Source organism: Trematomus bernacchii, unplaced genomic scaffold, assembly GCF_902827165.1.
Source record: "Trematomus bernacchii unplaced genomic scaffold, fTreBer1.1, whole genome shotgun sequence".
In the NCBI taxonomy this organism is placed as follows: domain Eukaryota; kingdom Metazoa; phylum Chordata; class Actinopteri; order Perciformes; family Nototheniidae; genus Trematomus; species Trematomus bernacchii.
The window spans coordinates 6,995,769-7,018,036 of NW_022987705.1; the positions used below are offsets into that span (position 1 = coordinate 6,995,769).

General features: G+C 41.3%; 1 protein-coding gene across 4 annotated transcripts in view; it reads right to left on the reverse strand.

The window, feature by feature from the left end:
* Nucleotides 1–5,946: 5,946 nt before the first annotated feature.
* Nucleotides 5,947–22,268, reverse strand: part of stard13a (StAR-related lipid transfer (START) domain containing 13a) — a 45,310-nt gene continuing 28,988 nt past the window's right edge. For 3 of the 4 annotated variants that reach the window (XM_034140280.1, XM_034140282.1, XM_034140281.1), the window contains 13 exons: nt 16,863–16,934; nt 15,735–15,816; nt 14,538–14,601; nt 12,736–14,048; nt 12,407–12,577; nt 11,661–11,820; nt 11,079–11,277; nt 10,492–10,705; nt 10,247–10,361; nt 9,366–9,617; nt 8,762–8,979; nt 8,088–8,264; nt 5,947–7,991 (listed from right to left, as the gene is read on the reverse strand). In XM_034140280.1, the coding sequence (XP_033996171.1) occupies nt 7,874–7,991; nt 8,088–8,264; nt 8,762–8,979; nt 9,366–9,617; nt 10,247–10,361; nt 10,492–10,705; nt 11,079–11,277; nt 11,661–11,820; nt 12,407–12,577; nt 12,736–14,048; nt 14,538–14,601; nt 15,735–15,816; nt 16,863–16,934 (3,155 nt within the window). In that variant the 3' untranslated portion in view covers nt 5,947–7,873. Of the gene's footprint in view, nt 7,992–8,087; nt 8,265–8,761; nt 8,980–9,365; nt 9,618–10,246; nt 10,362–10,491; nt 10,706–11,078; nt 11,278–11,660; nt 11,821–12,406; nt 12,578–12,735; nt 14,049–14,537; nt 14,602–15,734; nt 15,817–16,862; nt 16,935–18,291; nt 18,664–22,268 lie in introns of those variants that run through there. The other variant, XM_034140283.1, reaches the window with a different exon arrangement.

The following is a 22,268-nucleotide window of genomic DNA, read 5'->3' on the forward strand; positions in this document are numbered from 1 at the left end:
AATAAGAGCAAGAAGCAACTTGAAGGAAAGCGTCGCTTTTCTGATACAGAAGCTCCCCCTGGTCTGGACATTGGGTATATGTCAGTGTGCAGTCATTTTCAACTAGCTGGTGAACAAAGGGGAGCATTTAGCAGCTAAAGGGCGAGATATTTCCCTCAGGAATTGATGGAGGCTAAAAGAGAGTGAATATTGGACTCATTCATCAGGTGCCCAGACACAAACTCCAACTGAATTATAAATATATAGCACATTGTGAAAGTTCCTAGCAACAATCAGACTAACTGAGCAATGACACACTCTGCTCTAACCTCAGACTGTGCCTTTCATGTATCCTTTGTACATTTCAATCACAGAAATCTGACAAGTGTCAGATTTTCTGAAAAAGAAATATGTGGCAATCTTTGAAAAAAGCTGAGTGCCATTCAAATATATTTGTACTGGGGGGTTTTTAATTTCTCAAAGTCAGATTCTTGGTTGAACCAAAAACATTTTGTATCAATCAGTTTTCAAGTATGTACAATTTAGTTCATAAATATTTTTTTGCTTGAGCAAGGACATATGAACCTTTTAGATACCTGGATTTTTCAGTCAACAGACAAAACATGTGTTCAACCAGATGGTAAGAGGATCATAAATATATATTCAGAACGGCAGTAAGTGGCTTTTTAAGCTGTGTAAAGATTATTGAGAAAATGTGTTGCTTTTGTATCTGCTGTTTAATTATATCTGCCAATGTTATGTTATGAGTCTTTTCAATGTTATTTTATGTTTTTTGTATACTGTTGAACTAACTTTTATGTCTATTAAAGGTGGGGTAGGTAAGTTTGAGAAACCGGCTCGAGATCGCTAGAATTTGAAAATACACAGCCGGAAAAAATCTGCCACTTCCTTACAGAGCCCCTCCTCCAACACACACAAATGCGCACATGACCAATGAGGGCACGAGATAAGTTTGTGCACAGATGGAAGGCTGACAGGCAGGTAGGCCATCCAGTTATTTTAGCCGGGCCGGCTAAAATGATTGGTCGTGCTTTTTACAGTATTACGGCTTCCACAGATGACATTTTTTTATGGATTTTTTGTCAAAGCACTTAAGATATTCATTGCTATCGGGATGTTAAGAGCATTCCATGGAATATAACAAAAAGTGTATCTCGAGCCGGTTTCTCAAACTTACCTACCCCACCTTTAAGGGAACATTAAAGTTGTATTTGAAAAAATTAAATCAGTTGCATAATAAACTCAAATAACGGTGATACATGAGAGGCACAGTCTCTGAGGCAATGGTCCCAATTTTGCTCTGGCCTCCAACAGACCTCTCTCGCAGCATATTCAGTCCCAAAATCAGATGTTACCGGGATAATGGCTGAATTTCTATTAGCTTTTTCTTGTTCCAGGGTCATCGTTTTATGCATGCTGAATCACTGATATGGTTCACCTTCAGTAAAAGGAAAGGAGCCCTCCTCAATGTTATTAGTTCCCTTTGTTCTTTTACTGCCATAACAAGTCCAAATCTACCCCTGCTGTGAAAAAGTGTTCCATCAAATGCTGTAACAAATCAGTTATCTATCGCACTACAGAAGCAATTTGGATAAAAGTGTCCACTGCTGGCATGCAGTGTTTTTTCAGAAACCAACTCTAACTAAAAATATTAACATGAAGAGCACTGAATATGCCCTCGTCCACATTTTGTTATAATAACCCCAAATATGTATTCAAGTGTCCAGTTTTTCATTCACTGGTGGTTTCTATGCTGGTGTAACACCTCCATACAAACAAGGCTTTAAAAGACAATTTTATAAAGAATGTTCCATTGTCATGCTCAACTTCTCAGCTATGACAGTAACAAATGTGATCAGGGACCTTGGTAACTCAAGTACATAATACTAAAAACAAAGTACCACATCTTCACAGATATTTGTGCTTATTATGGTAAAACATGTGGTTGTTTTTTACTCAGGAGCAGACTGTGCAGCAGTGATGAATTCACAGTTGCTGAAAAAACGATTTAAATACTAACAAGCTGCAGCTGTCGACCTGTACTGAAATTAACTGACAGTTTCTTTTATATCCCTTCTTTTAAAATGTTTAAAACGCATGCTTCCCTCATTTTTAACTGTGCATACTCTTGGCTATTTTATGCCAATACCAGAGCATACACTTAAGACTGTACACACCACTGGCAACATGGTCTCATCAATAATTCATTCATTGGATAATTTATTCAGTAATGACCTTATCATGGTTGTCTGAAAGAAGACAGTGGATTAGCCATTCTCAAAGGAGATACATCTGTTTCTCCCCGTCTCCCTGCCCTGCTTTATAGTGGGAATGTGTTACAGATAAAGAGCAACGACATTAATACAAACATTCAAAGTCTACCACTACAAAATTCTGTTCTACGGATAGTTTTAATCTTGTTGTGCTCTTTCATGATTGGAGATAAAATATCTTGTTTCCAAAACTGCTATTTTGGTCTGTTAATTAGAAAGTTACATAAGCAAGGCCAGGTCAAAATTACTCCGACAATAATGTTCTAATATCTGTGATAGAAGAGAAACACAAGGACAATAAAAGGAGAGCAAGATAAAAACGGATTTGTTTTGTGATATCTAAAGTCTATAGAAAAGTTTGCTCAAGTATGTTCTGCATTCAGGAATCATACATTAAAGTACTATTTAATTGAAACCCTTTGAGCTAGTCTTTCTTAATTAAAATATATGTTTAAGATATGGTGCATAGAGTTTCTTTTAAAGACCAAAATATTTATTAGCAAACTATTATTTACTATGGTGGCCTGTTAAATGTAATGCAATGCTCTGAACAACACAGACAAGAAACTATCTTGCCGAGTGAAGTATGTTTTAACTGATGTATTTATTTAGTCAGAGTTTTTACAGTAAAACGTATGTAAAACCATACATAGACTAGACAAATACACTAACAAAATAACTAACCTATTAAAAAAGCCATTACAAATATTTGGTTAGGCACAACTTACAATTGAAAAACATGTTTGAAAATGGCATGAGCGTTGGACATTTTGAATGAAGGGACATAAGGGCATACTATACTATGTCAGTGGCATTTTGTACATACATTTAATATTCAAAGGGTTTCGAGCCTCAAATGTTAGGCCTGTTAAATGATATAGAATAAAACTCCTGAAAACTCAGTTTGACTTGGCAGCCATGTTTACTTTTGGGCTTGTGAGATTAGCATTTAATCATTTTCGGGTTTTATTCGGGTCAATTCTGAAAACACAGGCATAAAAACACATCTTAAAATTAAAAGTTACTTACACTTCCCGAGGACTCCGGTGTAGATGCAACACGCTTAGAAATAAGAGGGGGAAATGTTTAGGTCTACTATAACTCGACAATATACATGTAGTCTCAGAGTAAAATTGTAAAGTTCTCTTCAGTATCAATTAAGTAGGCCTACTGCAGCGATTCGTTTGTACATCCACGGCTTTATTCCAAACAGAAACTTACAATAGTAAAATCGGCTGACTTTTAATGTTTAATGCCAATTGTAAAGTTACACTTCATATTCATGGAAGGCTTGCTGACAGGGTGGACATTTTTGGCTAATATTAGCATTTAATGAGCACATGGTGGACCTTCAGTTAGCAACATGATTCAGTTAGCAAGGTGACTGTGTACTGTTTAACAAATATATTTCGAATTTCTGAAAGTTTCTTATATTAATTGACATTTCACTATGACAGAGTGGACATGTTAAAGGTAGGGTAGGTAAGAATGGAGAAACCAGCTCGAGTGCGCTAGAATTTGAAAGTACGCAGTCGAAAGAAATCTGCCACTTCCTTACAGAGCCCCTCCTCCAACACACACGAACACACACGAACGCGCACATGACCAATACGTTTGTGCACGAGATGGAAGGCTGTCAGGCAGGTAGGCCATCCAGTTATTTTAGCCGGGCAAGCTAAAATAATTGGTCGTGCTTTTTACAGCGCCACGGCTTCCACAGATGAATTTTTTTAATGTATTTATTGTCAAAGCATTTAATGTATTCATTGCTATCGGGATGTTAAGAGCATTCCATGGAATATAACAAAAAGTGTTTCTGAAGTGAATTACATACCCCACCTGGCCACCTTTAAGATTGACAACATCCAACTACACACATAATATGATTAAAATTACGAAATATAAGTTTAAATACTTACTCTGCAACTAGCCAATGTCTCAGCCTCCATTGAGGAAAGACAATATGGTGGTAGTAATGTCACCGAAAACATCAGATGTTTTTTTATAGGGGCAGTTACCCCATAATGACAGGGTGGACAGCAATGTCAGGGACACATGCAAAATGTTCAATATTATTATGAAAATAGAATATACATGATCAAAATGACTCGTTTTATCAAATAACTCGTTGTGGACAATAAAACCATATAATTATTTTTTAAATGTAGTATCATTTAATCGCTTATTACACACACTGTAGTTAGCAGAGCAGTGTGTGGGACATGCCAAAATCACGTACATCCAATGACAAAATACGGTATAAAATGAAGGAAACACATTCAAGAGACTTATCATTGTACTGATATGTGTGTAAATGTTTGGCCATTTATAATAAGACCTCAGAGTTTAATTATTCTGCTACATTTTCATGATCACTGAGTGATTGATTCTGATGGGGACAGAAAAGTTACTTTATAGTGATATTGACTCAGCTAGCTAACTTGCTGACTCCCAACACAAGGCTTTATTTTTTGTTTACATCATAGATTTTGACATAATAGGTGCACGAAGAGTTTATCACCCAAACTCCCAAATTATGGAAACTGGTCTAGACCATTAGTATCCCCCAAATACTATTTTTTTTTTTTAATGTTCTACCAATATGTTTTGGCAGGCCTAATCGGGCTCAGAATTTTTTTTTTCTGGGGGTTTGACACTCCTAATATAGGCTACTGGCCGCTGTGTAGAGAACAGAAGGACACAGGTCAACTACCCAAACCATCACTAACTAACTGGAAAAACCACCGGGGATATTTACACTTCTTAGTCAGGTGTAGCTGATAGACATGCACTTCTTGTTTTTTTCCAGAAGAGGTCCCCCTCAAATCCTTTACCAGGGTCACCCTGTCTGAAAAACAAACTTGAGGATTTCATAAATCCCTCTGGATTGTATCTGAACATTAAGAGCCAGAAATGTCAAATCAAATTTCACATTCTTTTGCACAGCCCTTATCTCCATAATTTCCACATTTGCTTAGAAAATCTACCTCTCCGGGATTAAGTGGATTTGGTTGGGGAAAAAAATCAATGCTTGATTCAACCTGTCAGTAATCCTTTTTTTTTCAAAGTGTAATTTGCAACATGGTGTTCCTCATTTGTCAGACTCCATGGAGTAGTGGAACTAGAGTGCACCCACAGTGCAGACAATCATTGATATTCAGGAGCTGTAACAGTGTGCCCTACTTTCTAGATAAAATCACTGACATGTTTAATGAGGTGGAAGTTAAAGCAATATTTCACTCATTTCAGTGTTGTTTAAAAACAGCAGACACCTAGTCTTTAGGTGAGCACAGTGTGTGTTTAAACACCTTCACTGTCCTCTGTGAAAGTCCCCATTTAACACGGCTAAGTAGGTAAATGTGATTGAGTATTGATCCGAGCTGGTAGTTTCTAACATCCATCCATTGGAAGGACGCAGAGGGAGAAAAGGGAACATCTCAACAGAGAGAACCCCCTGATGATCTTCATACACTCTAGTTATCTTTAAAAAACCATTTACCATGACATACTTTCCACAGTGTTTCATGACCTTCAGACTCCAGTGGGGCAACAGCACCACTCAATGGACTAAAGAGCACATAACAAGGAAAATATGTTGTGCGATGTACATGTATTTGCTGTTAAAATCATAGTCTGCAGAACATTTACACAGAAGACAATGTTTCTGTTTAATTCTTAGATTTTTTTTATTCTCTTTGTTCAGAAAATAATTGTTGTGTTTTCTGTCACTTTGTCACAAATAACCAAGCATAAATCACCCTGGTCTCAGCTACTCAGCTAAGATTGGAGCCTCTTCCCACACAGCCGAGGGCTCACGTCGAAGTCAATCACTCATTTAGTCTCTCTCATACACACATATTTACAAACACACACACATGCCAAACTGTTCCCCAGCAAACAGCATCCACGCAGGATTTTGGTGGCACTGTAGAGATATTGTATCATAGCAACACCATAGCAACGCCTACAGCTAAAAACAAAGAAGCAAGCTTCAGTCTGATATTGCTTAGTAGGATGGTGTATGGAAAATTCACATTTCAGCATATCAATATGATAGGAAGACCCTGAAAAGCTATGGTGTTTTATCTGCTGGCACAGAAAGCGTCAAATGTATTTACAATACAGGCTGTATCGTATATATCTAAAATGCCGATACACGGGCACATCTATGCAAACACACACTCACACACACAATTTCAAACATGCTTCCCAGAAGCAGTGAAATGGTCAAATGTCTTAGACATTGTATAACATGACAGCAAATAAAAAGTAATACAATATACATTGATATAATGTCAATATTTAAATTTAAAATAACATGTAGATAATATTAACACTGAAAATAGTGACAGGACTAAAATAACAGTGATGTCTTACACAATGTATCCATAACTGCACAATGATGGACCTGATGGATGTTTGCCTTTTCTGTGATCCAGAGCCCTCATGTGTCTGTGTTTCCTGAACAACTGCACTTTTCACAATAAAATGCTGACATGCAAACATACTGTGCTAGTCCTGGTCATTCCCAGTGACAGGGATTTTCTTCAGAGCACTAGGATTCATCTGTTTAAGGCTTGATCATAATCAAGCGCAAGTCTCAAATGTGCATTTGTAAGTCATACAGTTTTTGTTAAATGTAATTTTGGATAAAAGCAGATAAGGGGTGAATGTGGATTTCCTTTTTTGTGTCTATTCAATAAAACACGAGAATTAAAAATGTTACGAAACAATCAAATTCAATCCAATTAGTAATGCACTGTATATTCCACTGGCAGGCTATGTTGGGGGGGGTGTGGCGCAGTGGAAGTGCGTTGGTATTCAGATCAAGGGAGCACATGTTCAAACCCCACTACAGTCAGCGTGTCGTTGTGTCCCTGGGCAAGACACTTCACCCCAAATTGCTCCTGTGGGGACTGTCCACAGTATTGAGTATGTAAGTCGCTTAGGATAAAAGTGTCTAACAAGTAACATGTAATGTAATGTTGCATTTTAAAGAGATGGAGTTAAGATGAAAAGAAATCAATACAAATACAGGTATTCTACTTCAAGTAGGATTAAAGGTTATGCACAATAAGATCTGTTATTGCGGTATGACATTAATGTGTTCTAGGCCATCTTTTTTTGCAAGACATTGGATAAGTAAATAAGGATTTGGAAGAACAAGCCAGAGCAATAAATATAAGAAATACTAACTATGTGCACATTCTCATTTCCCTGATAATGCAAATGTTTATGATCCAATTATATGAAACTTCAATGGCTATTCAAAGGGAATCTAATGAGCTGTTTCATATCTTGAATTAGACACCAGAGTTTTCTTCTTTGGGCAAAAAATATTGCACCAAAAGTCATTATTTATTATATAAATAAGTAGTGATATGTTGTTCTGTATAATTACTGGAATACATGACAGAAATACTCCCTTTTCTGTGTGTGAATGACTGTATCTAAATACATTATGGTACAGTTAAGTTCAGTGTGGCTCAGCAGCGTGAAAAGACACTCCAGTCCTCTGCCGTGATGATTCCCCTCCTCACTGGTCCTCAGGCCCAGCTGCTCTGGCAGTGTGACCCAAGATAGAGCTTGATTTCTGGGGTTCAGGTCTTCAGCTCTGGGCTCATCGGGTCAGGCGGGTGAAAAGAGGAGCGGATCCTCTGGGCCTCATTTACACACATGTCACCAAATGCTTTGTTGTACCATTCTGGAGATCTTCCCCTGTGACAAGAATAGAAAATAAAGCATGTTAATCAATGCAATGTTTGTTAAAAGCCTGACTATGAGCACTTGAAGGCACTTGAAGTCCGCCCACACCTGAGATCCACTCTGGAGATATGTGTGAGCCTGGTCCTCCCAGTCCCACAGGGCTCAAGGAGGTATTGTGACTCCAGCACCACCCCCCTCACTGCTCCCATGCGTGGGCTGTCATCATGTTCGACAGACACACACACCAGCGCACAGGAGCCTTTACACAGGTCTGTACGCCATGATCTGAGGGGGCGGAGAGACAGAAAAGTAATTGCAGACACACATTTCATGTGGGATTGTGAGACATGTTGGGTAATGTATTCTTATCAGGAAGCAGCTTAACATTATGTTCATTGTTAACTAATCTGCAGATTATTTTCTTGATTTATCAATAAAGTGTTGGTCTATAAAACTTGAGAAACAGAAGAATTTTCATAATTTTGTCTGATCAAAACCAAAATACTGAACTTACAACATTTCCGAATTTGTAAAACTGGACTATTTATTTCTGGTGTTTTTGGTTGAAACAAGACTTATAGCTTTATAAGTAATTTATTTACTTTCGATGATCAAATCAACTAATGGTACAAGCTTTTTTACACGGTATGGTATGATACATATAAGGATTTAGGTATTTAAGGGTATTTTTGAGCAGGTAGTTTGGAACAATAAAACAATTGTGTTGGTCTATAATTCCAAATCACAAAAAGCATGCACATTTTAAATTCAGTAATTCTCACCTTAGTACCACATAGTCACAGCTGGGTACAGGGGCCATGTTGTGGCAGGAGTACTGGTACACGTCTGTCTGTTTATCCAGCGTCTCCTGAACCTTCTCCTGCTGCAGCTCAGCCTGCCACAGGGGGCGCTCTCTCAGCAGCCGCTGCAGCACCTCGGTGGGAGCTGCAGACACCTCAACACACACTCGCCACCGCCTCAGAGGATTACCATCTCCCACCTTACACACAAACAGAATATGAATGTTACATTTAATGTGACAGAGTACAAAAAGAGCTCAAACGTAATTGATCATATATATATTTTAACATGTAGAGTATGTAGGCACAGAGCTGTGTTTTAAAAAAGTGGAATTTCCCTATAATTTTGGCTCAATAAACCTCTTGAGTAAAGCAGTCAAACAACAGGCTTCCACTTAAGTTATGCTTGAAGTGGAAAACGTTCTGAACTGAATGACCGTGTTACACAAGGTATTCACAAGAGAAAATATAATAATAGAAAAATCGACTAAAATATTACTTTTTATTTGTATATTTATTTTCTTCCTTTTTTCTCTCCTTGCCCTCCAAAATCCCATTATATTGTGAAAATTCAATGATCACATACCTTTTTAACTGCCAGTTCTGTATTGTCACTAGTGGAGCGAGACACCCAGCCTTTGCTCTTATCTTTGGCCTCTTCCAGCAGGTTCTGGACCAGCTTTTCTATATGTGCATGATAGGATCCCTCCTCTTCCTCCTCTTCCTCATCCTCATCCACTTCCTCCATGTGAGCCTTGCACAGTTCCTCCAGCGGGGGCACCATCAGCTCAGCCTCCATGTAGGAGTTGCGAGACTGGGTCACCATCTCCTCTGGGATCTGGGGAAAAGGCGGAGGACGTGAGTCACATCACATCGCACAACAGCAGCTCAGGCTCAAGCACTAAGCACTCTAAACAGATTTAGACCCTCCATTGGAGCAATAGCATATGTGCTGAGACGACAAAGATTTACAGATTTTCTACAGTAGTGGAACAATTTAACGTCACTTGTTATTTTACCAGAAACTCCAACACTGTTCAATGTTATGTTTTGAAAGAATGACACACTGTATGCAGTTCAAACATTCTTGCTCTTATAACAACTCCACTAAAATCACATTAAACTCAAGACTCAATTGTTATCAAGTGTATTTTTCTCAGCCCTTGAAAAGGTTTTCTCCAACAGCAGCATTATATACTGTGCACACGGAGCAGTATGGTATACAGTTTCAGAAATAAGATCATTAAACCCAATTATACTGAGGGCCTTTGATGATAATAACTAGGCAGTGGTAATATCACTCTCGCCATGCATTATACCGTATTCAACACACTGAATTGCTCAACTTCTGTCAGTCATTTACCTTTTTTTCGCTCTTATGAAAACAATCTTAAATGTAGCAATTAATCTGCCATATTTGGATTATATATTAGCTATCAAACCCTGCTGTAAATCATAAATCCTGACCTGAAAGAGACGATGGCACTCATTGATCATGTGTGACAGGCCCTGGGTGGCTGCCAGATTCTCATTCAGGTCTTTCTGATCGGGGCGGCCCGTGGTGTACTTCCTCTGGATTGACCTTGAGGTATAGAAATAACACAGAATGTAAATCATCATGCTTCATTACTCCAGTTCTTGAAGGTTGTCAACCAAGTTTCTCAAAATAATAACACAGTGGAAGTTCTTCGGTGTCTTCTCGGTGAACGCACCTTGGTGACAGCATCTCGTTCTTCAGTATGCTCAGGTGGAAGAGCGAAGGTCCCAGACAAACAGCCAAGTTCATCGGCGTCATCTGGTTCTCCTCCACCAAGGAAGTGACATCACGCAGGAAGTAGAGCAACGTCTGCAGAACCTCCCTGCTTTCATCCGGCATTAGCAAAATGGCCGCCCTGACCGCCTGTAACCTCTGCTCCTTTGGGACATCTAAAAAAATAAAAATACGAAGTGAGGAGGAATTACGGACTGAAAAATAAGTCACAAATGCCACCATCTAATCTTTGATGTACTGTTTTGATGCTCATACTGTATGCATGAACAATACATCTGACAAACAGTAAGAAGTGCTTTCAGATTTGACTAATGTTGTCCAGAATTGGATACATTTCACTATAATACAAATCATAATTGTGTGTCATTTAAAAGAGATGACATACAGTTTGCTAAAAGGATTTGAACTAAGGCAAGATGAATAAATACAACCTTTCCGAGTTACATCTTATGATAACGCCTTATGATTCTGACAACTTCAGCTGCAACAACACGTTACTCTTATCAAAGCTCCGAACAGTCCACTTACACTGGTAAATATGCAGGAAGGTTTCCCCCAGCTTGCTTGTTAGCAGAGGCTCTGGCAAGTCTCTGAAGAATTGTTTGACCATGTCGGCCACGTCGTAAGCTGACTGGTCCTCATAGTTCACAGAGTCGGGGGACAGCTCGCACTGCTGCCTCAGAGCCTGAATACGAGACTTCACTCCAGATTTACGGAACAATCCCACCTGAGACGGAAAGAAAGTAATTATTTAGAGCCAACAAGGAAGATGGAAAATACAAGAGACCATTCTTTGCATAATATCATATTTGAAATGTAAATTACCGCCAACCAGGTACTTATCTTTTGATGGGTAACAAGCTGAAGATATTTGAAACTACTACAATAGTTTAGTGCATTTTATTGTATAAGCTCATTTCATGTTTTAATTAATGTGAAGACAAATGTTTATACATGTTTATTTCCCTAAGAAATGTAGTTAAGCAGAACATTGTATGGTAAGATAACATTTAAGTACAGTACTTTAGTGTGTAGTTAGTTCCACCACTGATGAGCACTATGCTGAGAGGAAGTGTACAGACTCTTGTAAATGCTGTTTTTCTCTCTAACCTGGTCCAGACAGTGTGTTCGGAGGTGGCAGAGGGCCTGCTGTAAACACAGAGGGAGCGGAAACCCACAGCGCTGGACATGGATGATGAGGGGAACGCCAAACACACTCTTCTCTTTGTAGTCTGGCACCTTCATGCGCTTCATAAACTTGGGTACAGACCTGGGAGCGATAGACAGAAAACAATTATTGAAGTGTGAGAGAGAAAGAGCAGCCTATGCTTTCATTATCTTTCTCTTCATGTATACGCTTGTCAACAGAATTTCCCTCTCGGGGATAATAAAAACAAACCGGAGTGTTCGTTAACAACACAAGGATGTGCCTGTGTTTGTAGGTCATTGCCACTTTTGGCTTATAGTGTGTGGCTGAGAAACTAAAGGCAGTTTTTGACCAACAGTGGCACCTTTAATCAAGCAGGAACCCATTGTAACAGCCAGTATCAGTGGATTAAGTAAGTGTTTTGGTTTTTGTGGAGGTGTTGGTGCAAAGTGTGCTTTTTCAGCTAATAAATAGAAGCAGTTAAAATAACAGAGGCCATTGCAAAATACAGGGAATATCTTCCTTAGTTGGAATGGAACAAACGGTCTGCCCAGAAGTGTACACAAATGTTTCAGCAGCTTTGTCATGTCTAAATGTTTTTTAAATGTTCTGAATGTTGAATGAATGCATAAACTATGAGCTGACATAGTAGCCACATTGTGGAGAAACATACAGTATGGATGATGTGTGTGGTAGAGTGTGTGCCCACCATGTCCAGCCATGTTTATTTGACATTGAGTATTTCTCCATGATGGCGGTGAGGCGGAGCAAAGAGAACTTCTGCAGCAGGCTGAGCTGGCCTGCTGATTGGCTGCTGATCTGCAGAGAAGACGCTGGCTGGTTGAGATGATCAGAGGTTCTGAAACTCGGCCATCGTAATCTGGGATGGGGAGAAAATATCAGTAAAGAATTAGAGACACAGAATGATTCAGTCAGGCCTTATAATGTTCATTCATGGGATATACATAACTTGGTTGGTATTATAATTGTTTTGGCCATTTTTGTATAAATTGTCATTATTCCTGAATAGCTACTAACCGTGGTCTTGTCAGGGAGGCCCCGACTCCAGAGTCCCGCCTCTCGCGGCTGGTTCCTGTTGAATCAGTGTCGTTCAAGGACACGCCATCTCTCTCTCCCTCACTTGGTGTGGTCCTGCCTTCCCCTTCCTCCTCCCCCTCCCCTGTCTCATCCTCAGGCAGCACACTGCGGCTCCAGTGGTCCACTATTTGCTGCAAACCGCTGACATGCTGGATGATGTCATCGAGGTGAGGGAACAGATTGTCCTCTTTCTCAAAGTCCAGCAGATCTCCTGTGCTGGCGTAAAGGTGTGATCCCGGGACGTTGTCATAAACACTCACCCTGCTGCCCCGCGGAGCTCCAGGGCAGGTGGGCTTGGACAGGGGTTTACCAGACCAGGGCCCCCCCAGGCCATTGCTGGATGGAGAAGTTTGGGCATGTGTCTGGGGGCCGTTCTTTCCATCATCGGGGGAAGGCACCAGGCTCTCTATGGATAGAGCTTTTGGAAAGGTGCCTGGTTTGTGGTCTTTAGGGATGTGAACGAGAAGGTTTTCATAAGAGCGAAACTGGTTTCTGCCAAACTGGCTCTGCCCTTCAGTCCTCTTACCTTGAGAAGGCAGCTCCATATCCTCCAGATACATGCTGCTTCTCTTGCTCCCAGTGAGGTGTTTTCTACACACAGACTCCTTTCCAACAGGCGCCATTGTCTCAGTGCTGGGGCTCACACCCACTGTGGATTGGTCTTTACAATCACTGGTAGGGGAGACAAGGGAAGTTTCACCATTAGTTTGTTGAAGGCTGTGTTCCAGTTGGCTGATGGGAGTACACTGGAGCATCTGCAGAGCGTGAGGCTCCTCGCCATGTAACACCGGCCCACTGATCACCAGTGGAGGCCTGCGATGTGAGCTTTTCCGCTTCGTTGACGGCCCCCAAGTGCGCATTAATTCCATTCGACGCAAAAACTCCTTGGCTTTGCTCCGCCCTCCTTGCCCATGCCGGCTGCTCTTGAGTGGCAGGGAGTTGTAGTGTGAAAGATCCCTTGGTGGTTGGTAGGAAGCGGAGAGAGATGCCATAGATAAAGAGTCAGGCAAGGCGGAGGCGGAGTCCTCGCTGTGCAGGGAGGAGATCTCTGTGATCTCCTGCTCGCTGAGGTCTGTCAGCAGACTCTCACTGCTCACTGTGCTGTGCAGCAGACCCTCCCCCTGTCCTGTCGGGCTGCTCTCATCGGTGCTGTCCAACAGGAAGTCATGCTGGCGAGACCAACGTCGGCTGCTCCACTCAAACGTCCACCTTTTACTGATAGCCAACGGGTCATCTTCATCAGAGTCATCACCCTATGGAACGATAAAGGTATTGCAACATAAAGCACCAAATAAGAGTATCTATGGGTTTACAATTCACTGTTGTTCTCTTTGTCTTGACCATTAAAGAAATCCTGTTTGACCATTTAGGAATAACTACAAATAAATCAAACGTGTCATATGTAGTGAACATTTGGAGATCTAAATATCTTTTGTCATCAGCACTACTTGTATACAGAAATATCTAGAGAAGAGCATTATTTGACACTGGATTTTATCTGCCACAAAGTATCCCATACATATATGTCCATTGTTTGGAAAACCTTGGACGAACCTAAACTTTTCAGTGATCCAGTTTGAATGACAGAAGTCTCGCTAACCAACTGAACCAAATGTAAACACGCTAGAGTTAGTTCCATAATGATATTCTAGAAACATGGTCCTATTTATGGTTGCTGATAAACTACAGTCAAACAAGTTTTTAAGAAGATTATGGCTCACAGTTGAAATAAAATGTCTTACTTTCTTCTTGGGGTGGCTGACATCCAGTTTCATGGAGGCACACTTGTTCAGAGTGTTGAGCCGTCTGCAAGATAAACAAACAGTCAGTTAAACGTGCTTTTAAATATGTATATGTTTGGTCTGATGCTGTGTTTTTGTTTCTTTATGAGCTGTCTTCTATTTTCCCTCTCTTATTGCTCACATATCAGTACCACTGTCTCCTTTTAAATCTTGTAACTTCTGTCCTTTTCACTACGCTCTCTCTATCCACACTGCCTTTTCTCCTTCCTTTCCTTCTCTAGGATCACTCCGCTGGGACTGATCCTCACCCTCAACAAGCGTATCTCCCGTGAAACACAGCTGGCTCCTCCCCCTCCACTTCCCTCCTACCTCCCTTCATCTGTCACCCATCACCACTCTCTTCCAATCCCTGCTCTGGAGTTTCTGCTGCATGATGGTACAAACAACTGTTTCTTGTTGAATATATCCAGACAAGACTTAGAATGATATGCTCAGTACACATCATCATCTTGTAAGCATATAGCAGCATGTAATCCTTAATGTGTGTAAAGAGTCATGCACGATCAAGAGAGAGCTCATTAAGAGTGTGTTTTACAGCTTCTGAGGCAGTTCTCAGGGGCTTTGCTGCATGTTGTCTCACAATATAGCGTTAAGGAATCACTAACACTATAATTACCACACCCTCTTCTACCATAGAACATTAGAGAGGCGGGGGTAATGGGGAAGAGGGAGAGAGATAAGGGGTATGCTGCTACGAGCAGGGAAAACTCGACGTGGAGGGGGAATGGGAGATGTAAAACAAAAAGATCATAGGTGTGTAAAGGGACTTAAAAACACACTCAAAGCCATCTGGTAGAATATACTGGCATCCCCTCACTCCTTCTATATTACCCTCATCCCCTCAGCCCCCTCCTGTTTAGGCCCCCTGAGGGTCTCTGCTCTTTGAATGGGAGATCAGAGCGTGGCAGAGGGGAGGGGAGGTGACCAGATCAAAGCCCAGGGTGTCTGAGGACGAGACAGGGATGAGGGGTTCATTACGGGTCGGGGTCAGACGTCTAATGATCGGCGGGAAGCACCAGGCCGCAGGGACAAGTGCAGAACCAGGGGGACGAGAAAGAAGGAATCTGTGATTTTGAGGGTGGGTTGCATGCGTATTGGGGGGTTACATACAGTTTGAGCATGTGTGTTTGTGCTTACCGACAGAGTGGCTCCACCAGGTCACGGTCCAAGAAGTCATGGTCCCTTTTCACAGAGGAAATGTCAATTGGAAACTGGGAATCTGTGAGAAAGGCAGAAAAAAACCAAGAGGTTGAGTTTTGTCAGTTAATGATTGATAGGAGGCAGAACAATGGCACAACCGCTGCTGCCACTTTTAACATCTGTAATCTGCATGTGAAGTTTACAGGACATGCAAACACATTTTTAAACACCAAAATAACTTGAATTCCACACAATGCCAATGACAAAATGACTCGAGGCTTTTATTTTGGTGATCCCTGTGTGTGGTGGCAGATTGCAGGCATCATGTGCGCCCGGGAGCCACAGAGTCCCAGAGGCCGGCATCCATAACCCCATATTACTGGTACTCACAGCCGTTCTCAGGGAAGCACAGCATGTGTGTGTGTGTGTGTGTGTGTGTGTGTGTGTGTGTGTGTGTGTGTGTGTGTGTGTGTGTGTGTGTGTGTGTGTGTGTGTGTGTGTGTGTGTGTGTGTGTGTGTGTGTGTGCGACTGCTGGATTTTTTTAAGAGCTTCTTCTTACGTAGATTACTGGGGCCACTTCCTGTTTGTGTGTGCCTCCTCAAATGTATGAGACCTGATGATCATCACATGAATGACTGTAGGCTTTCCAGAGAGTTGGAGAGAGGGCAACATGGAAGGAAGGAAGGAGAAAGAAAAACTGAATGAGAAGATGAAAAAGACAGAAAGAAAGGAAGAAGGAGATAGTAAGAAAATGCTGGCTGGAGATAGGTGGAAGAAAGAAGAGAAGCTGTGAGAGTCCCAGCAGTGATAACAAGGCCTTTCCCATGACCCCTCCCTCTGGACAGGAACTGAAGCCTGGAAATAGAATGCAGCGGCCCAGAAGACGAGCATATGAGGATGGAGGGATGGCAGAAAGAGAAAGAGAAATATAGGTGGTAGTAAGAATAAGAGACGGAGAGAAAACTAGAAGCAGGGTTGAAGAAAAAGCGAGATTTGTAGAGGAAATAATTGAGTGAATACTGGTGTTTGGCTACTGTGTGTGTGTGTGTGTGTGTGTGTGTGTGTGTGTGTGTGTGTGTGTGTGTGTGTGTGTGTGTGTGTGTGTGTGTGTGTGTGTGTGTTACCTTCATAGAGCTGGGCATACTGTGGAAACCCGGCTGCTCTTAACCAATCACAAGCCTCCTTAGCCTCAATCTCTGTAAAACAAACAGCAAAACAGAAGAGGCATTTTGAGTGCACACGCAAAGAATATTCATTTTATTGATCGTGCAGCATATATGGTTCAACCCTGTTATGCAAGAACTGAAAACACATATTATCACAACATCTCTGTAACGGAAAGGCCAAACGTTATTGAATTTCCCTCTAAATTCCAGTGGACTTATGTGTTTTATACGCACAACTTTATGTGCTGTTAATTATCTGCTATCCAAACATAAGCACAGATAAATCCAGAGGCAAAGAAAGGAATGAAAAGCATCACAATGTAATCATCTGTTATCCCTATCTCAGCATTTTTAACATACATTGGAGGAACATCCAGATTTACATTTTCCTCAAGGGAATTCACTGGAATGATGATATTGGGTAAGCTGGAAGTGAGCCAGTGAGGGACAAAGGAAACACAGTTTAACGTTAAACATCCCGTACTTTCAAATGATATTCACTCAGATAAACCAGCAGTAAGATTTCAGCCGTTTATGCATACATTTAACAGGCTTACACATGGCACCCCATTAGGTGCTGCTGCCAGCTCCACGAGACGTTTTACAGGCATTTACTCTTTTTACTACTTTTTTCCGCCAGTATATGTACCGTTCAAACACTGCTAAACTTGCAGCACTGTGCTATTTGTGCATGTGTGTGTGTGTGTGCGTGGGTGTGTGCGCATAGGTTGCTTTATGAGCAGACACTGATTAAACCGCACTGCAGAACTTTGTGCTGACAGAGACATTTGAATGATCTTGGTGCCAGTGAAACTATTTAAAACACAAGTTGAAAGTAAAGCAGTGTAAACATATTTACATTTCAAACACAATGACATACATACAACAGCAACAGGATGCTACATACATACACAAACGCACAAAACTGTAGGAAGTGGAAACATAGGATGGACTACGAGACCGCATACATTTATAGAAAATGATTTTAAAATGGCCCTCCAATTGAGCAAAAACATTATTTTGCAGTCGCTGCTCTTATTTATATATCTATTCTCAAAACCCACTCTTTCACTCTCACTTGACTCCTTTAGAGGAGCTGGCAGTAAACAGGAGAGGCACCGCAGAAACACAGGGGACAAAGTTCAGCAGGGCAATAAAAAGCCTCCGTCTCTACCATCAGAGATGAGAACGGTCAGAGGAAATGATCCTTTCACCGCAATCCAGCAATTACATCCCTCTCTTGCATTCTCAGCATAACTCCTGTCTCTAAATCACATGTGAAGCAACACCAGGGCAGATCCTGAAGAATTGTTCTTGAAACACTCTGAAAATAGACCGGAGAGACTCTACAGAGGAGAGAGAGAGAGAGAGAGAACTGAAAACTTACTTGAAGCCCTCATGGTGCGGGTGTTGACATGCTTCTATTTCTTTCTCCTTTGCTCAGTTCCCTCTCCATCCCATGGCACATCCACTCGCTGCTATCCAGCTTTCCATCAAGAGGCAATGACTCGCTGCCTTCCCAACCCTTGTGTTTACAACTCTGCCTCTTTCTTCCAGCCTGCCTCATGCAAGCTTTCTCTTCCCTCTAATTTTCTCCTCAACCTCCTCTCGCACTTTCTGCTTTGTTAGGATCCACACACAATATTTCTCTATTTTTACAACTCTCTCTTCCCGATGTTGCGTTCAACTCCTTTCTTTCCGCTCACTTCTGTTTTAGTTACTTGCCTTTTCCCTCTTGTTTAATCTTTTATATATTCCTTTTTAAAGTTCACTCATGTTCCTTTCTTCTTATGTTTAAATTACTTTTCTCTCAGTACTCTTTCCGCATCTTTCCTGCCCCTAACCTCGTCCCATCCTGTCAGGATCTTTTTCTAAACAAAAATACTTTCCTCATCCATCCGTCTGCTTCTTTCACTGAAACCCGCTCATCCTTTCTTCTCCTAACGACTCCACATGGTCTTTGTCGTCAGCAGAGCCGCCGTTGCCCCTTCACGTCCATGGAGGAACTGGCTAATTTATCTGGCATTTGCATCAGCCAGCCCCCTGAGCTCCCAGACTGACGACTAGTGGACGCTAACTTCACATGTCAGCTGAAACCTGCCGGCAGGCCTGCAAGGAGACTCTGACCTCGGCCTCTTTCTTCAGTTATACTGTACAAAACTGCAGAGCAGAGCAATGTGTGGGAGAACGCAGTGTGTACGCACACACACCACCGCAGACACTAAGCACAGTCCAGATGTTGCCCCCAGTGAGTCAGAGAATGCAAAAAGGATGAGACAGGCAGACAGCTGGGGGGGGCTTGAGATGGACAGACCCTGTGGGAAAACCACAGGGAGGAAGACATACCACAGCAGCCGCTTATTGACTGTATATGAGATTCTGAAGATGATCAACTTTTTTTAGAGAAACCACAAAGCCCGAAACATCACAAGGGATTGTCAAAGCCTGATCCTTCCTGGGTATTCCTCTGTGCCTCAGACCTCTATTGTTGTCCATTAAAAACACATCAATGAGCCACAGTGTTGCACAAGTTGACATGTTTATATGAACATTTGCGCTGCAGTTTATTTTGAGTCAAACCCACATACACTGTGGTCTCATAAATGCTCGCTAGTGCACTAACTCTTGAAAATACTGCCCAGTTGTTTTATGAAATAACGGATTCCTTTTAAAAAAGCATTTGTGACACATGTCTTATAAGTGTATTTGCAGAATCATTTAGACAAACACATTTCATCCTTTAATGATCTTAGAGCTAAAGTTTGAGTTCTTCTTTAAGAACAAACATTCTGTAAAGCAGCACACGTGTTAGCTCTGGCTGGTTGCTTCTTACTGTGCTGCAGCATCCGGCCTATACAATACGAATACTCAACTTCCTATTGATGAAAAAAAGAGGGATAATGGCATATCATGTTACTAATTATTGACCTACATAACACAGCTTGTTTTAGTGATGCATTCAAAAGAAATCCATAGATATGAAGAAATTGTATGCCCTGTTTTATATACTTAAACAGCGTGCTTCAGCAGAGTGTTTCTGCGTGTGTAATTTGCAATGCCAAGTGGCAAAGCTCTTGTCAGCATGCAAACAAAGCACCCCTATTCATCTGTGCAGAATTTAATCAAGAGATTAATTAGTACACAAACATGTTATTAACGGGCCACAACACACACACACGCACACACAAATGGTGAGACGGAGCTAATCCAGGCTGCCTACTGTGCTTTTCCTTCAGTCATGTCATTGCATTCCTGCTGTGGAGAATATATGACAACAGGCAGCAGCACACGGCAGGGAAGGTAGACAGATGGTGTGTGCGTGTGCGTGTGCGTGTGTGTGTGCGTGTGCGTGTGCGCGTGTGCGTGTGTGTGTGTGTGTGTGTGGGCGTCCATGAGCTGGACAAAGGGGCTGCAAGGTAGTTCCTTACATAACAAGGATGCCGGCTATATTACGTAATAAACATAACACAAGCACCCCAATGTCCTCACAGCCTTTTCTCTGAAAGTGTGCCTTTGCCTTTCTTTCCTCTACCTTTCATTTCCTCTCTTTCATCTAAAGCCAGTAACCTTGACTTTGTGACAGCCTTTTCTCAGTGTTATGTCTGCCTTGTGCTGGATCTCAAGGACCCTGAAGTGCCTTGCATGACATCATTTCCTGCTCTGAATTTCCCAGGCGACTAGACCGGCATGTGAGCTAAGAACAGCAACAGGAAGTTCCTGCACTGAACATGTCAGAGGGACTGGGATAATTGTTACACAGAAGCGCAAAACAACATGTTTGGATCATTTTCTAAATGTAAATGATGTTTATTAAAATGCATGTTTATTAAATATTCCAAATCATTTTGAAAGTGAGATAAAAGCACTGATAAGGGACACATACGTGATACTGTAACTAATACTTTGGAGAAGCTATAAAGGCATGCTGAGCAGTCATAGACTTTCTAAAAGACTATACTGTACACACACACACACACACACACACACACACACACACACACACACACACACACACACACACACACACACACACACACACACACACACACACACACACACACACACACACACACACACACACACACACACACACACACACACACACACACACACACACACACACACACACACACACACAGGGTGCCTGGAAAGCAGCCATATTCCCACATAAGCTAAACCACTTAGTCCATCATGTTTAAGGGTCACAAAGGAAAAAAAGTATTGAAGAAGTCGGAGGAGTAGTGATGGGAGAGAGGGAGGAAGGAAGGGAGAGAGGGAGAGAGAGAGGGAGGGAGGGAGGGAGGGAGGGACGTTTAAAGAGGAATACGTCTGTCCTGTCCCGTATGGCTCATCTGCGATGATACCGAGCCCTCAGGAATGTAGTGTAAAACAGCATCAACACGAGCATGAAATTGTTGCAGGTTGAGGCGCAGAGTTTACTGTGCAGCACTCACTGAGGACTGTTAGGTAAGACAGGCCAACACAAATACAAGTCAAAGTGAGCGTGAATTGTGTGGATTAATAGGATGAGAAAACACTGGTGATGATAAAGTGTTTGGTTATGCCAGTTTTCTTCCAGCAGAGGGTGTTAAAGCAATGAGTCAAAGCGATGCCTTTACATTTCTTTCAGGCATTTTTTAAGGGCTTTGGGCTATGGGTCCATGATGTATGTATGTGTTGCATCTGATCCATTTTGACATTCATTGATTGAGCAGTTATTGACAGCATTGAAACATTTTAGACCTCAGCTTGGATTGGTCAGTAAAGCCTTGTGGTTCGGCAGTGTAGTGGTGGATGTATAGCTGCAAAGATTGACTGACTAATGTGTTGTTGATTGACAGAAAATAAATGACCAACCATTTTAAATTGCACATTTTAAACAAGAAATTAAGTCCTTAAGTAATTGTTCATGCAAAAACAACAAATGTTTCTGTTAGTTTTCATTATCTCAAATTTTGAGATTTCTTGCTTTTCTTTGGGTTTTTTTCAAATCACATTAGATTTAATTTATTTTTATCACTTTTTTTCGATATTTTATAGACCAGAAGATTAACCGAGAAAATGATCTGCCCATGAATCCATAATGAAAATAATAATAATCATTTTCTTTTTGGAGCATTTGCAGATTTGTTAAGGTCACTGAGTTCTTTTTCATTTAAGTCTGACTGAGACTCTACCAGCTGCTGAGAAGTGGAATGCAATCGGGAGAGTATGTGTAAGAGCGAGAGACACAAAGAGAGAGAGAGACAGACAGAGAGAGGGACTGTATGTATAAGTGCAAGAGGCAAGGAGTGAAAGTTAGATGAGTGATAACATCATCCAAAACAAGCACATAAACTTGCTTCTCCATCTATTCTACATTCT